This window comes from Betta splendens, chromosome 3 (genome assembly GCF_900634795.4).
Source record: "Betta splendens chromosome 3, fBetSpl5.4, whole genome shotgun sequence".
NCBI lineage: Eukaryota > Metazoa > Chordata > Actinopteri > Anabantiformes > Osphronemidae > Betta > Betta splendens.
Window position 1 is genome coordinate 1,282,924 of NC_040883.2, and position 17,232 is coordinate 1,300,155.

A 17,232-nucleotide genomic window follows, 5' to 3' on the forward strand; every position below is an offset into this window, starting at 1 on the left:
TTCCCCACTGTGGGACTAATCAAGGCTTTCTTATTCTCATTCTTATTGTTATGTTAAACAAGGTGTTTAGAATAATTATTGGTAAACGTATGGTGACATGCATTGGTACTGTCTCCCACCATCTGGTTCATTAAAAAGCACAGCAAAAAAACGAATCTCTGCTTCCAAATCCTCTCTTGAGCTTCACACACAAGGTTTGTTTGTTCCAGATGCAGAAAAAGCTCCAACACACAGAGAATTAACATGCTGCTGAGGTCCAGATGAATGAAATGGGTGGAGTTTGCAGCCTTTCGTTTTCCTGACCTCGTGTCGCCCTCCTTAAAAAGCCAGTTTAGTGGAGTTGAACTATTTTTGACCTGCCGTCCACAAGGTGCTAAAGCATTTAAATTAAATGTCTGAAAACAAGCTAGAAACAACTAACTGCTTGTAAGCGGCTTGTGTAAAGGGGTGTTTATCATTCCTTATTTATATATTTCTGTTCATAGCATCTCACATAATAGACTGCATTCCACATTATTTACAAGTACTTGTCTGCGCTAGCAGCACTGTGTTTGCAGATGTTTGGCTCTGCGTGTGTCATCTAATAAATCTGCTGCCTCCTGGCGATGAGCAATGCTGCCTCCTCGTCCTGCTTTGAACATCCTTTCTGGGAGGAAGGTGGAGGAAGCATCTTGGCTGTGTGAGATTAATGTGCAGAAGAGAAGTTACAGTAGGAAACGATCCTTCACAACAAAGATCAATTAGAAAAATGCATATTTTGGCGCAGTTATTTCTACAGTCTGTATGTGAAGTGAGGGAAAGATTTCAACTTAAATTTAACAAGTAATAATTCATACTGTATGTTTCCGTAACATAATCTCATTTTATGACGATCTGTGTCTTTTTCATAATCTCAGGAAGTCCCACTTTCAAACACTAATCTCCTCCAGTGTGTGTCAGAGATTGTAGGAGTGGATTTATTAGACAAACAAATCAGTGAACCTCTAGAGAAATGAAGATGAAATTGATTTCAAATAAATCTTATTATAGAAGAATGCATCCAAGCTCAGAAATGCAGAGTGGGGGAAGTGATTTCAATCATCGATCACGTTGCCGGCAGAAACGCTATTTTAGCATTATTCAACTAATCAAAAAGGAGGCTCATAATAACTGTGCTCTCTGAAAAACAGGAGCCGACACTCAGCCAAGTCTAGGGTTCGATGCAGGAGTGAGTCTCAAACTGAAGCTGTGGCAAAGATAATGGATGAATCTGGGAGTCAAAAATAAAATCTATCCATCTTCACTCAAAGATAAAGACACTGCAGCCTAAGAATGAGTAGAAAAACTTCAATTTTTAGCTCATTAAATGGACGCGAGGAAAATTTCATCATCACATTTCTTTCCTCTGTGTGACAGCTGAACACAGAACCGTGTTTGTTGGATCCACTGTTGCTTCACATCAACATGAACGTGCTGAGCAAAGAAGGAACAGGACTTCTGGGGAAAGCAGCTTGTATGTAAAGTAATGGACAGCAGACAAGCAGCTGTTTTCATTCAGTTACATCTCGTGCAAAATGTTCTGCACTCACAATATTTGCTAATTGTGGTAATTAACGTGGCGGCTACAACTGTGATGTGGTTTTTCATGCTGAAATAGTTCACGCCGACTGTTTCTACTTGTTTTATTATGTCGTCTGTGAAATGTGTTGTTCAATAGATCGACTTGACTGGTTCAGTTTAATGATTCAAAAGGTTCATAAACATCATCTCTGCAGTGTTTTCTGAAAATCAGAGGGGGCAACAAGAGTGGGTCATAGATAATAAGCCGAATCTTCCTTTGAAGGTTTTTTGTTTTCTCCACATTTGCCTTCAACCTGCTGTAACCTGATGTAACGTTCAGCTCACGGATCGCTGGCCTGCTCATTCTAGAACTAAAGCAGGACGTTCAGCTGGTGGGAAGGAAACCGAAGTCAGTTCAAACTATTACACACAGGTCTCTTGTCGCTAGCTGAAATATCTTGTGCGTGAAAACATGTGGGAATAGAAGAAGACATTTAAGAAATATTCTGTTTGATATGTGCCTTGGTGGAGATAAGCCAGTTAATGAAGTTGGAGATAAGTAATTTAATTTCCCTGCCACCTCGGTGGGAAACGATAAGAACAGAATGGAGAAGAAGAAATCGTTAGCTTGAAGTGAAGGAAAAGGCCAAACTTTTAGCCTGCATGAAAAGATTTGTGCCGGTCAATAATTAAAACTAATTTCAGAGATCAGAAACGCAGTTTTAAGTTGGAGTCTGACACTTTTAATCAGTTCGTTTCCCAGGTGTCGTGTTTTGCAAAAACCCAGGGAACGATCCGTTCTCACCAAGGTAACGCTGGACGTCCGACCGAGACACTCAAGGATGGAGTCAGTGTCTCCTTAATCTCTCTGAATATGATCCTATCACAAACCAGAGGGAGAAAACGTTCCGTTCAGTCCATTTGGTTTCACTCTGCTGTGACTGCGCTCAGCAGTAAAAGTCAAACAAGCTTTTCGTTTGTGACCGAAGGAAGGAACGTTACAATGAAAGCATGGATCCATTGAGACGTGGAGCCGACTGGAGCTGCCAGGTCGTACATGCCATAATAAGTGATGGTAATGAATGAGGGCTGGACCCTGGGTTCATGCACGAGGCCGTCAAGCAGCAGCTTTCCCTCTTGGCCTCAAGCTAAACTCCTCGGGATTTCTTCCTGCATTTTTCTCCAGTGACGTTTGCCCTGCGTTCGACCCGGCGTCGCACAACTTCCTCTAAGAATGATGACTTGCTAAAAAAAGCGGACCTACTTCCAGCAGGCGCCCAGTGTTCTCCTCCTCTGCTCTAATCTCACCGTTTTGTTTAAAGAGAAACCACGGCTGATTCACCTCGTCACACTGTACCTGCTGTAGAGGATTGACAGCCTCCTTAACGCGTACGAGCTTCAACATATGGCAGCGTTTGCATTTGCATTTTCCTTTCAGTGTTCATTATTTTCTTCTGCTATATTTTCTATCTATTTATTTGCAGCTTTGACAGCAGTAAATGTGGCCCTCGTGGTTTATTCTGCCTTTTCTTGGCACCAGTTGTGTAACGCGCCCAGTGAGTCTACGTCGGTAAAGGTGAAGCATCACTTTGAGCCTCCTTCAGGCTGCAGCTCCCCTTCAACACGGCGACAGGCCTCGCGCTGCACCGTCGCCACCTGGACCCGTCTGGTGAAGGTGAAATTTGGACCTGAAGTCTGAAATAGAGAGTGAAAGGCAGAAAATGTCTGCGTCACTAGCGTTTAGCCTTAGCTAAACACTAATACTAATGAACACTAATAAATGTACGGCAGCAGGGAAACCAAGGCTGCTTCCACATGTTCCTCAAAGGTCACCAGCATTTGGGAAACAATTGACGATGGATGATCCACCTTCAGACGGTCCCGACAGCTCCAAGGAGCAGAAATAACGTCGACGCCGAGTTCCACTTAGAGGCTTTTGTTGGACAGGTGTGAAGCTGATAACCACTGAATCCTCTGGAAGCACTTTGACTGATATGTACTTTGTTCACGCGAGCAGGCAGTGTGACAGATGGAAACGTGGGGACGAGGCGGTGGGAAGCACCCCCCCCCCCCAACACGCTCCCAGCCCCGTCTGCTGCCGGCCATGAAATAAGCTGCTCCCACGCTGTTCCAGCTCGTGCTTTCATTTTGAGCTCCGCTGCTCGTTCCTTCCGTGTCCCCATTTCCCTCAGCTCAGCCTCCGAGGGGTGGTTTTCACTAACGTCCAGAATCGCGTGGATGCAAACGTTGTGATGATGGAATCATACAGTGAGAGGTTGATGGTTCTGTTCCAGGTCCACGGCTGGTGAAGCAGGGGTGTGTTGTTGTTGTGCCATTCATCAGCCGCGCTCCAGCGATTATTAACTTGCAGAGGAACTGGGCCTCTGGATGTCGTTGCTAATCACATTGTAAAGGTATTTAATATCCTGCAGCTCCTGTTTAAACGTCCTTTGCATGCGCCGCATATTACGATGAATCAGCTGTTGCTGGGAATAGATTCACTCTGGCTGTGCTGGAATCTCTCCAGGAACTGTGCCTTGGGCCGGCGCCACGCGCCACGCGACACGCTGCGCGCCGCGTCTGCCAAGGCCGCGTCATCAGAACGCGTGGTAGCGGCGCCGCTTGTTTGCACACAGCACGTCCAATGAGGCACAGCCAGGGTGACATCCAGCCTGACTTCACAGGCTCCACTCCACAGCAGCAGCCGCTTTAACCTCAGATTATTCATCATAAACTGCCGCCATGACAGCTCACTTCATCACCAATCACACTAATGAATTCTCTAAATAGACTGCAAGCTTTTCTTCTGCGGCTTATTAGAAACATGAAATGTCTGTAAAAATGACATATAAAGACGTGTTGCACTTGGTCATAAACCGTCTCACTGTAAATGATTGTATTGTATTGACTTTTTTCTTAATGTTTCAGCATTTGGAAGGAGATCACAGAGAATCCCGGCTGGGTTCTGTGTAATGGAGTTAACACACAGCTCTGAGTCTGGAGTTGATGATCAGTAAACAGACACACATCGCCCTTCGGTGACCCTGCCTGATTGCACTGTTGCTCACTATTCCTCTAGTGTGTGTTTACAGGAGACCCTCTTATCAAGCTATTTAACCAAGCATCAGTTCCTGCATTGATTTCTAGATCGCTTTCCCCATCATTAGCACCGGGAAGATGTGAGTGTCCTTCAGCATGGATCGGTACCTTGAGAAGAACAGGGCTGTTACTGCGTTAGAGCAGGAGGCTGTTATCGATCAAAGCGGGTTTGGAGTCCTCGCTTGTTCATATGTGATCAACCGCCAGATAATTACACAATATTTCTTATTTGTTTATTTATTGGGATCTTCACGTCAGCTTTAAGTGGGTCACAGGGAACCTCCACTCGTCTCTGACGCCTCTGGAGCCGTGGACGAGTGCAGCTGAGGCTCAGTCAGCGTCTCCCACCAACACCCCGATTCTGCTCCATGGTGGTAACAAAGAGAAGCACAGGAGCCATTTTGGCTCAGTGTCATGTTTGATTCATCCACCGTTTGTCTTAATGATGCTGATTCTTTTTGCATCAGGCCTCAAACACAAGAGCTGAATGATGTCACACGCTTCCACACGTCCACACATTTAAAGCAGCTCCTCTCATACGATACGACCAGACGTACTGTTTGTGTGTAGATTATCTGGTCCAATTTATGAGCTTCAAATGATAAATGGCTCTGATCTGCTGAATACAGGAAGGAAAAGGCAGCGTGCTCTGTAATAATCAGCAGCTCTAAAGCCGCACAGGAAACAAACAGCATCGCCTGGTAAACACTGGCTGCTACAGTCAATAATCGCTCGTTCGCCCGGCTAAATTTCCTATGAACCTAAAAGCTTTTCTAATAAGCACGGAGATCTAAACCTAAATTACACACTGCAATGGAAACTTTGTGGAAAGGTCACCCACTTACACTGTGGAATGGCTGAGGTAATGACCTACCACTGCAAACAGACAGATCCCAGTGACAAACAAACAGCCACATGTTTGCTGTGCAAGCTGAGCTGCTATGATAACCCCCCCCCCCCCCCCCCCCCCCAGGTAACAGCGCATGCATATATGTCTAGATTATAGCTCTGAGGCCTGTGTTTATTCCTCTATAGCAACCGTTGCTCCCCTGTCAAGGTCAGAGGTCGGAGGTCAGAGGTCAGCTGCAGGAGAAATGAATGTATGCTCTACTTTATTGTTTGTTAACGATGGAACGAGACTCCTCCACAGGTCATTACAGCTCAGCGAGAAAATGGGAACAGAGGGAAACATGCACAACCGTGTTCAAACCATCCAGCGTCACCTGTGAACAAGGCATCAAACAGAAATGTAATCAGAGCGCTCTGGGATGGATTCATGTGGCAGACGATGACAATGTATGAAGCAGCGTTGAAGACACACGTGCTGCGTTTTGATGTGTAATAACTTCAGATGACCTTCATGTGTCCTCATTCACCTTCACTGGGAGACGCTCGCCTTCAGCAAAACATCAGGCTCAGTGATAATAAAACACACACTCTCTTACATACTACATGTTAATGTCAACCACCATCCGAATGTCACAGTAATAAAACAGTAACCTATATAAAACACACTTTGTGAGAGCATCACGGCTCTGATGCTACGTTTGCTCTCACAAATACTAATATGTCACTTTTTGTTTCTGAAATTTAAGGCTATCAATATGCACTAAAAATGTAATATTTTTTTCTGTTTGTTGTACATCATGACAGCAGACCAGCAGAATTGTTGGTGAATGTCCTGGATGAGCATCCTTCATGGGAACAAACGGCCACCGTCGCACAGAGAGTCGCCGTCCGTATAATTCATCTGCTCTAAAGATGAATTTAACCGCATGTGGTGGACTTTTACAACTTTCACACAGGGGACTTTTCTCCTGTTATCAAAATAAAAGAAGCATCAATCCTCTGCAGGTTCTGTTCATTTATACAAATGCTGAACTAAACCTGCAAGTGAATAAGCTGTGGGAAGTAAATTTGATTGTGAGTTAGAAGAATAACAATAGAATATGAACATTCATCACAGCAGCTGCTTCACAGGGACATGAAATAGGACATAAATGAATGATGGACCTTTGCAGCAGTGCACGTCTGGCACACACCCTGTTAAAAATGCATTTGAGTTCGAATTTCACACCCAGCAGAGGAGCCTGTGATGTCATCCGTATGCGTCTGCGTCTCCAGACTCATAAATCTCTGGCTCTGCCATCTTTATTCCCCACTAATCACTGATAGGCCGCTGACAGCGGGGCAGATTGTTTTTTGACCATCTCATCCATCAAAACGCTCGATGACACGTTATGAGCTTGCACTTTAAGCAATACGTGCACGTCTGGCCGATAACGTGCAGCGAGTCACAGTCCACTGTGTTATCAGTGATGTATTTCCCACATTTGTGCACACTAAGCCTTTCATGCTGCTCTGCTCAACACTGGAGCTTAAATCATCGCACAAATGCAGATCAGTTTTGCCAAAAGTTTTATTTTACAACATCAACTGTTGCTTTAAAAGATAAAATGTAGTAAACAATGCTGCAAATAGCTTAATGGAGGAGAGTAGAAGGCACCTGACACGTCTGCATGCCGCCGGCTTCTGTTGCACGCGTTTAATTGAACCGTCGCTATGAGAACTGTTCTGCCGCATGTGGACACCTGACAGCTAATCCATCCAGTCAGGCACAAAACTGCATGAATAGCAGGCGGCAGCAAAGGGAGCAAAGAGCAAAAGGAGTCTTCCTTTTTAAGCACTGGCTCCAGGGAGGAGGCTGTCGTTGTGGCTCTACCACTTTAATCCAGTCCAAAACGTCTGCACATCCTGCCAACGCGCTGCTCCGCTGCTGCTGTCGGCACTGACTTCAGGCCTCACTGTGCTAACGCGGCCGCTACGCTACAAACAGGCTCCTCTCCTGCTGCTGGTTCCATAGCCTGCAAACGAATGAGCTGCGCTTCAGCTTGATCACAAACGTGTAGAAAGATGTGCTCGATGACAACGATGTGCCTGAAATAGTGCGTGTCCTGGTTAATGTCACACGCACAGAACATGGACCCAGGTCTGTTACACAATTTACCCTCACTCACCAAAAAGCTCATTTTCATTGAAGCTTCGAACAAAGTAGTTCATAGTTAAAGCTTGTGAAGCGCAGCACATCAGAAGGAGCAGCCATGTGGCTCAGATCAAAACCTCCCCTCCACTGAAAAGAAAACTCTGCTAATTAAACGCTTCCTGATTAATTCAGCCACTCTAATTAGACGGGAATTTATTCCACATCAATATTTCACCATGTCAGCAGAAACGCTGCCGAAGCCACAAGAGGAAGGAGGCTACAACCTCCCATTGCTACACACACACACACGCACGCACGCACAAACACACACACACACACACACACACACACACACACACACACACACACAGACACACACACACACGCACGCACGCACAAACACATACGCACGCACGCACACACGCACGCACGCACGCACACACAAACACAGACAAGCAAACACACACACACACACACACACACACACACACACGCACGCACGCACAAACACATACGCACGCACGCACGCACACACGCACGCACAAACACAGACAAGCAAACACACACACACACACACACACACACACACACACACACACACACACACACACACACACACACACATTTATTCAATTGTGTTGTCTTTCTAGGGAGTTTGGTTTTGTGGTGTCTAAATTTGACGACTGATGTAAAATCACCAAACAATCGATTCCAGTGACTTACAGTTAAGCAGCAAATCGTCTTTATGGGACTCTGCAGTTTGTGATCAGTAAACATCTTTAGGAGCCAGTTGGTGTTCTGGTCAGAGCTGTAGACTGATCCCTCTTCAGCCCAGACGCTCATCGCTTGAGGCGCAGACACCAGTTCACCTGAAGCCATTAGACACGGATCCAGAACCAGTAACATCTGTATGAGCCACGTGTGAACGGCTTCTGATGCTACTGACAGACGAGCAGCTAACGACTTCTCTTCAAAGCAGCTGCTCCTAATGGACACCCAAACCCTGAAGAAGTCAGTGCAGTGGTTCCAAATGGTCCAGACGAATATGAATCTTTAAAATAATCTATTTACTCAACTGGTGTTTCTTTGGTTTAAAAAAATGAAAGTGAAACCATATTGAAAGCGAGGAGCAACTCCGTTCATTAGTGAGGTGTAATGAGGGACTCACTCAACCGTCTGCTGCAGACCTTTGCAGTGCAGAGCAGCACGGGGCCGTTCTGAGCTGCGGTCACGTCTCAGGGATGAACTCGCTTTATTAGATCGCTGTGAAGAGGCGAAGCAGAAGAAGAGAAATATAGTGATTCCGAGTCTTTAGTGATTTTCTGAGACTTGACTGAATATTTGAGAACATAGAGGATTTCTGTCTCTGCTCGGTTGTCGCTGACACGAATATAAATGGAATCCTCATCCACATACGGTGAACATGCTTTCAGACGCTGCTGTGCTGATGTTCAAAAACTGGAACTAAATGTTCAGAAGCCGTATCTTTAAAGCGGCGCAGACAACGGAGGCCTCAAACAGCAGCAGCGTCAGACTGGCAGCTGACATGTCAGTGTCACCGTGACAAATGGAACATTTCCTGTAGCCGAGCTCAGAGCGCGATCCGCAGCGCACTGAATAGTTAAAGGGCTCCTGATGCCTCGATGTGCCTTTTAATTCCAGGAGAATAACTCATTCATGTTTTATGGCTTTCTTTAGGAGGATGCTCTATTTCTTGACACTAAAACTTTTACAAGGTTGCGATGTTTTATGTGCCGTGATGGACGCAGATGTTCTCTACAAATGATTAGCGTTAGCCTTGTATCAGAAAACTTCACACTAAAAGTCTATTAGAATCAATATCAATGTGCTTTTGCTAATTTAGTTGTACGTGTTTTCTTTTCATCCACACAGAGAAGCGAAGCTTTTTCTGAGAGATGTTTTCCTGACGTTGGCGCTGCGAGTCGATGTGATTGTGAAGTAAACAACTGTCTTTAACTTTCCCAACATGAAGATCAAAACAAAGCAACGGAGGCAGGACACGCTTCAAGATGCAAACAGATTAGTTATGTCAGAGAGCCGCAAACAAAGCGTGGACCTCTGTAAAACATGTGAAGCACTGAAGTGATGATCGGTGACGTCGTGATGTGTCATAGATGGACAGACTGGGGCATTCCTACCATTATCTGCTGGCAGCTGAATCCACCCCAGCGTGACTCGCCCCAACGCGTGCCCTGGTCCTTCAGCCTGTAACACTCCAGCTGTAAGCAGCACAGTCTGGGACCGAGGCTCTTTTGTGCCTCTGTAGTGCAGACGTAGTTACAACCTCAGGGAGATTAGAGCAGTAAACGCAGCATAGCAGGGAACCAGCTCTGGTCCACTTGGGAGGATTATATGTGTTTGAAATTAAGCTGCCCTGTGGACTGTAGCACACAGTTCGCCTCTATCTATTCACTGCACTTGCTGAGAGAATCATTATGAATAGCAATTACCTATAGAGCAACACAATAGTGGCACTGAGTCAGTCACGCAGCGATAATGTACGAGTGATTGTCTTGTGAGCTGCGCTGCCTGTCGAGTACTTGGGAACCGCGTCGTGGTGCTTTGGACGGGGAACCTGCTAGAGCAGGAGTAAAAAGAGCTGTTCAGCAGCTGGATGTTTAGTCCAGTGAGTGAGTAAAGGCAGATCTTTGTCGCTTTGTTTCATTGCAACTTCTGTTTTTTATTTTTGCATCCAATTGTGCTTTCATCTGTTGCCTTAAATCCTGTAAATCTCATCTACCATATTGGCCTAAAATGACCATTAACCACATTATTCTCTATAACATTGGAACTAAATCCAGCAGAGGATTTATCAGCTGGATTATCATCCATCACATTTGGCAGAGAGGCACTTAACATTTAACAGAAGGATGAAGAGGAGTGTGTGTAAATGATGCCCTTGACACTTATAAGTAGGTTTCAATTATTATAATTGCTGCATCATAACTGTATCACCATCTGGTTATAGATTCAAGTCACTGTACATCACAGCAGGCAGAAGGTTTTCTACCAAATGTGCTAAAGTGAGATGCAGTTTACTGTTTATCGTGACAATTTATGATTGTACTTGTACGCAAAACGATAAAGCAGTGATGGACAATACACATAAAAACAATTATGGGTAAAGTATTATTCTTATACTGTGGTAAAAGGTGCCATCTGGAGAACATTCACTGTAACATGTTACGATGTAAAGGCAGACACAGATGGATGGAGGGAACACAGATCACAGATCAGCGAAGTGTTGATCTTTTGCCCGTGTTCGTTTGCGGTTTTACGTCTGATCTTGTGTTCTTGTACAGTCGGTGCCACAGTTGTGACTGAATGTTGGGCCCTGGTACTGTATGCTCACGCACGCTCCTCCAAGGGAGTGATTCATGATCTTCCCTGGATCTCTGCGCCTGCTTGAACAGTGTGGAATCCTCCCCAGCTGGCAGGGTCAGGGACACACACCGCCTGCTGAATAGCAATCTCAGCTCCAGCACATCATCTGCCTGCTCACAAAGCGAAGGGGTGGACGGGGTCACGCGCCCCCTGGTGGATGCGCTCAGGCTGCGTCGACGTTTTTGTCCTCACGTGAGGACAGCTCCCTAAATCAGTGAGTCCGTCTGTGTGAATCAGAAAAACATGCAGGGAGTGAGGAGTGACAACGCTTGGCACAAGATCTGGAAAAGGATCTTGTGCCAAACGTTGTGGATTTATAACTGTAATGCTACAGTCCTATTTGATTCTGCTGTAGCAACGATCACAAGAACTGATGAATATTTGCTGCCCTCTACTGTTTTCAAGTCTTAGTACTCAATCTGACGGAACCAGCTGTAAACCGTCTCAAAAATGTGCTGTTTTATTTGCATTTTTTGCCTAAAGATTAACGTATTAATATTCAGTAGGTAAAAGGTTGGATTAATAAATGCGTCTATTATTATTTACTTTGAAAGAAGTGACGTTTACCTCCATTTCTTTTTAGAAATCTAATAAAGGAAGTTGTCGCGATTCCACTTCCGGTTTAGATCTACACCACCAAGATAAAAGCTGAAACTTCACAATACGCTCATAATAATAATTTAAAAAATAATGTGTGACCCTTATTAGTGCATTATAAATTGTACTAATCAAGCAACGCTATGTAAATGTCACAAATGTTGACAGGTAATTAACTAAGAAATACACGTAATTATATTTATCCTCCTCGTCATCTTTACACTCACATAAATTAGTAAAAATAACATAAATACATCGATACACGGTGGATGCTTTAATAGCAATGAGTGACACTAGCACCAACATTCAGTCTTTGTTCAAGTTTTTTTTTTTGGTTTGTTTTGAAGAAGCTTCACAGGAAGTAAGCTACTTCCGCTGACGTCATCCGCGTGCGTGTCCGGAGCCTGTTTTGCTGGTGTTGAGCTACAGGACGTGTCAGGCCGTTTAGATGGTGGCCCAGCTTGTCGTCGCTCGGTTCTAGGCATGAACCGGACGCACACCAAGCGCTCCACTATTCTGAGAATGGCTCTGGGTGGTTCTGACGGGAGCGGCCCGGACGGGATGGACCCGGACGCGCAGGACACGTTCCTGCTGCGGGCAGCGAGGATCGCGGCCGTGGTGGCGCTGTACTGGTCCGTGTCCATCACCATGGTGTTCCTGAACAGCCACCTGCTGGACGACCGGGAGCTGGACGCGCCGCTCTTCGTCACCTTCTTCCAGTGCGCGGTGACCGTCGGCCTGTGTTGGCTCATGCAGCTGCTGGCGGGACTGTGTCCGGGTCTGGTCGACTTCCCGTCCGTCCGGTTGGACTTGAAGACGTGTCGGGAGGTGCTGCCTCTGTCCGTGGTGTTCATCAGCATGATCACCTTCAACAACCTGTGCCTCAAGAACGTCGGGGTGGCGTTTTACACGGTCGGTCGCTCGCTCAGCACCGTCTTCAACGTGCTCTTGTCCTACGTGGTGCTGAAGCAAACCACGTCCGTCCAAGCGCTGATGTGCTGCGGCGTCATATTAGGCAGGTTCTGTTGGCACCGCTCTGGTGCTTTAAAGACGCTGTCAAAGCTAGAGTAATGGTCATGAGAATAACCTGTGTGACGTCATCCGTTGTCTCAGGTGGGTTCTGGCTCGGCGTGGACCAGGAAGGCATCGCCGGCTCGCTGTCGTGGTCCGGCGTGGCCTTCGGGGTTCTGGCCAGCGCCTGCGTCTCTCTCAACGCCATCTACATGAAGAAGGTGATGCCAGCGGTGGACGGGAACGTGTGGAAGCTGTCCTACTACAACAACGTCAACGCCTGCGTCCTCTTCCTCCCGCTCATCCTGCTCTTCGGGGAGCTGCGTCACGTGGCCGCCTTCAGCCGCCTCGCCGACCTCCGGTTCTGGGGCATGATGACGCTTGGAGGCGCGTTCGGCTTCGCCATCGGCTACGTCACGGGTCTGCAGATCAAGTACACAAGCCCGCTGTCGCACAACGTGTCGGGCACCGCCAAGGCATGCGCGCAGACAGTCATTGCAGTGGCGTACAACTCCTCCAGTAAGAGCCTGCTGTGGTGGACCAGTAACATGATGGTTCTGGCTGGCTCGTCGGCCTACACGTGGGTCAAGAGTCTAGAAATGAAGAACAGTCCGAGCAAAGGTTCTGAGGACCCGGCCAAAGAGAGGCTGCTCGCGGGCGACAAAGGCGCCGTCGGAGTGTGACCACTGCACGCGCTGAAAGCGTGAGGCTGTGAAGTCACATCCCATCACATCCAGGTGATGCGTCGCGTCTGTACTGTTCGGTGGCTGGGTTTTATTATCTGGTGATTTTTCTACCGTGTGACTATAAGTGTGTGTACTGTCTTTTTAAAGCTGGTTCTACATAAGTAAACACGTTTCTTGAAGTGTGCTTTCCAAGTGAAGGAGCTTTGGCGGCTGCAGGGTTTGTGAGGTATCGGTTCCAGGAAGACTTTTCTGAGTGTTTAGTTCTGACTTTAATATTGTTTAAAGGGATGTCAGACGCTGGTTGCTGCTATTTCTATGAATGTATGTCACAGCTGTGTCTGTGTTTTTAAGGCCCGACGCCGGTCATAATCTGGACCAGTGGAAGGAAACCTGGTCCCTGGAGGTTCTGAGTCCCTTGATTCTGTGGTGAAAGCTTTTAATCAATGATAATTTACACTAAATGACATTTCTGATGTTATGATGATTTGATAAAACCGACACGTTGTTTTGCATTTTGTAACTTTGAGTTAAATAAAAGACTTTTACTACGTTTGGTCTTGTGAGTGTATCTTCACACTTCTGGCTGCGTAAAACGGACCATTCTTTTATTTGTTGCTCCCTCCTGTGGTTTTTAATGAGTCAGGAATTTCTCACAAGCACTTGTGGATATTTTAGTTTTTTTCATTCTTGCTTTTGGCGTCTTTGTTGTCATCCAATCACTGCCTACTTGCATTTAAGTGTCTCGGCTCTCGCTTCTTCAGGACCGCGTTGCTGGTGATGTGGTTCCGAGCTCCTGATTTCCTCCTTGTGTCAGTTGCTTGTAAACACTTGATGGAGGTGAAGAAGGTCAGTGAATATAAGAGTCTGAGCTCTGAGTGGAATATTTCAGTGCGCATCAGGGAGTTAAATATAGCAAACAGAGCATCATGGGTAATTACACCAACCAAAACACTGGTCTATGAGGTCAAGAACTCATTTCAGCAGCAGCTTTGACCGCGACATCAATGAGGCTTTGACAAATGTGTCATCGTGTAGAAGACGCAGTCCCCCACCAACATGTGTTCCTCTGTGAGCAGCGCACGTCAGTAACGATGGTGGCACCAAAGGCTGCGATGGGAAGTTCACAACTTAACAGAAAAACTCTCACTATCGTCTGAGTTTGTCACTGGAGTTGAAACAGACTCGCAATTTAGGACTACACTCACCGGTACGAGCCATAAAACACATCAATTGTAGGCTGAAGATGAGAAACACAACTCTGCCCTCTAGTGGCCAAGGTCTGTAAACGCAAAGAAAACAGTGAAGTCTTTGTTTATTGGTTCAGATGGTTTATTTACATATACTGACATTCAATAAAAAACCTTGATGTGTCCTATTGTATCATAAATCATCACATTTAGAAATTCCACATTTCGCTAGACGGAAAAAATAATTTTACTAACAATCAAAGCAAAACACCAACATGTCACATTTGCAGCGAACCTTTTTGCAGTGATCAAAGAAACCCGCTCACGTTGAGCTCCTCTGTCGGCGTCTCAGGCAGAGAGCAGGTATCAGCGTGTTAGTGGAGGTTTATGTAAAGGCTTGAGGAGAGGAAAAGCAAAGCAATCATGAAATGGGCCGTGACCATGCTGTCGGCCTCATTGCTCCTGGCACACAAACGGAGGCTGGCGCCACAAACGTTTGATGGGGTCGTTAGACAGGACGTGTCGTCTGTGGAGCTGTGCGGCTCCGTCTAGTTGGAGACGGGGAGGATTGGGAATATTTACCGTGCAGCTCCAGTGAGACCTGCTGTTCCTCCCTCCACAGCCAAGTCAACCACGGATCACGCTCTGCACACGCAGGGAGAGCAGAGACGAACGAGTCTGCTTCTCATTGAAGCAAAGAACACGATGAAATGGATTCATGAGGCTGAGAAGGAGCATGTGTAGAAAACCCGGAGGGAGCTGGTCCCACTTTGACCCTGTCTCTGCTGAGTTTGCCATCAGGACGCTCGGCTGGTCCCAGTTCAGCCCCGTGCGTTCACTGCAGCTCTGACTCTGGACACCATCTGAGTCTCAGTTCAAGCGACTGGCGCTCGTCACATGCAGCAGCGGCAGATCCTGTCCCTGCGCCTCATTAACACGTCCATCGCTCATATCTGAGCCCGTCTCCGGCGCTGTGGGTCCACGTTGACGGCCTGAGCGTGATGTCAGATGTGGTTCATGGAGAGCACGGAGTCCGGCTTGGGCTTCAGAGGATCATCTGCCGCGCGATCACACGCCAAGATGGATTTCACACCTCAGCGACTTGTTCAGTCATCTTGAAATGTTGCCCATGTGTTGTTTGAGGACACGCACCAGGAAACTGTGCAGAGGTTCAGCATCACCAGCTGCTGATCTGGACATGCGGCCTTCGCCATAATGGGATCGTTGATGTAATTGTTGTGGCTGCACAGCTGACGGGTGGCGACACCAGCATCCAGCTGATCCGGCGCCGGGGTCGCGGGTCGGACCCGTCCTGTTCTGCTCATTGAAACAGAGCTGTGGTTCAGAACTCCTCCTCTCAGACAAAATCAACCTCAGCTCACGACTCTAATAATGACCTAATAATGAACCGTTATTGAGGTTCGACCTTTGTCATACGCCGTCCGGATGACAGCGCCGTTCTGTGGCGCCAGTAACTGGGACCCGTTGAGGCTGTTCTTTCCAGTGCTCCCAGTGACTTCACACAGAGGTGGTGGAGCTGCTGTTAATAATGAAAAGCCAACAGGTGGACTGTCACTCACTCCCCTGGTTCTTCCCAGTCTTTATCTCTCCGTGGCCCCGGGGTAATTGGCATTTAGATGTCATTCTGTCCGGTTCTGTTAGTGTGACAGACACAAGGGGAGGACGGAGCCGTGCTGCTGCTGCTGCTGCTGCTTCTGTCCAACGGCACCACGTTTGTATTTATTGTGCTGAGCGTCTTTGACTCTAAATCTGGAATGTGGCGTCGCTGCTTCACTTCTCTGACCGACACAAAGGATCTGGTTTGTTTCTCCTTAATCTGCAGCCGACTCTGTGGGGATCGACAGTCGGCTGATGTAAGATAGACGCGCCTGCAGGAGTTCACATAATTGGACCTTTTGTTTGGACGATGAAAAGCTCCAGCAGTCGCTTGCACATCCTGCTCATGCAGCAGCTCTGATGCTTTGTGTTCCCTCCACCACACGATCCTGGTTGGTGTGAATGTTTGGCTCTGCAGCTGTTTCATCAGACCACGTCGCTGCTCTGCTATTTGCAGTGACACATTGTGATGTGTACAGTGCAGTGGTTGGTTCATGTGTGGACGCCGCAGAATAAGAATAGCCCCGTTTCCTCCCCTGTGTGCAGCCTCCCACACAGGGAGGATGCGGAGCAGCCAGTGACACAGATTCATCAGTCACTCTCTCCATCTGCCCATCGTGCATCTGCCTCGTTCCCCGCGGACGTCACCTGAGCGCCGCTCAAACGCCTGAAAAGGAGAAAACTGAAGGGTGGAAGAAGCAGAAGGATGTTTTAACTGGTCCATTTTGCTGGTGCTGGAACTGGTGCTGAGTCTAAGTCGTGTTGCTGCCTCCTGGGCTCAAACAGACACGCGCTCTTTTTAAGCTAACTGTTAAAAAGCGTCGCTTGTTACGACGTTAACAAAAGCACATGCTCACTGAGGTACAGCAGGTCTCTGCAGCCTGCATCAGTCCAGCTGCTCCAGCTCCAGGAACCAGTCAGCGTCTGTAGCACCTGTGAGAGGTTTGTGTTTGTGTAGACGGCACGCGCTGCTCTCAAAGTCAAGTCCATGGCGTCTGTGAACAGACGAAAACATGTCCATTCCTGTGAGAGCGATAGGTCAAAGGTCACAGCCTTTTTTTTACATACATGTGAGCACATGGTCACATCCAGAAGCCTGATTCTCCTC

At 47.0% G+C, this 17,232-nt stretch overlaps 1 protein-coding gene across 2 annotated transcripts; it reads left to right on the plus strand.

Moving 5' to 3' along the window:
- Positions 1 to 11,976: 11,976 nt before the first annotated feature.
- slc35c1 (solute carrier family 35 member C1) lies at positions 11,977 to 13,870 on the plus strand. 2 transcript variants are annotated; one of them, XR_003785427.3, is made up of 3 exons: positions 11,977 to 12,638; positions 12,737 to 13,371; positions 13,672 to 13,870. XR_003785427.3 is itself a non-coding variant. In XM_029145245.3 (2 exons), the coding sequence occupies exons 1-2, from the start codon at positions 12,107 to 12,109 to the stop codon at positions 13,315 to 13,317; spliced, it is 1,113 nt and encodes a 370-aa protein (XP_029001078.1). In that variant the 5' UTR covers positions 11,979 to 12,106; the 3' UTR covers positions 13,318 to 13,870. The 2 variants fall into 2 exon arrangements, 1 of the variants encoding a protein (XP_029001078.1); XM_029145245.3 differs by having other exon boundaries at positions 11,979 to 12,638; positions 12,737 to 13,870.
- Positions 13,871 to 17,232: the final 3,362 nt, after the last annotated feature.

Coding starts and splice junctions, on each gene's coding strand:
- slc35c1 (XM_029145245.3), top strand. CDS start 12,107: ATGAACCGGACGCACACCAAGCGCTCCACTATTCTGAGAATGGCTCTG. Junction 12,639..12,736: donor GTGCTGCGGCGTCATATTAG/GCAGGTTCTGTT, acceptor CCGTTGTCTCAG/GTGGGTTCTGGCTCGGCGTG.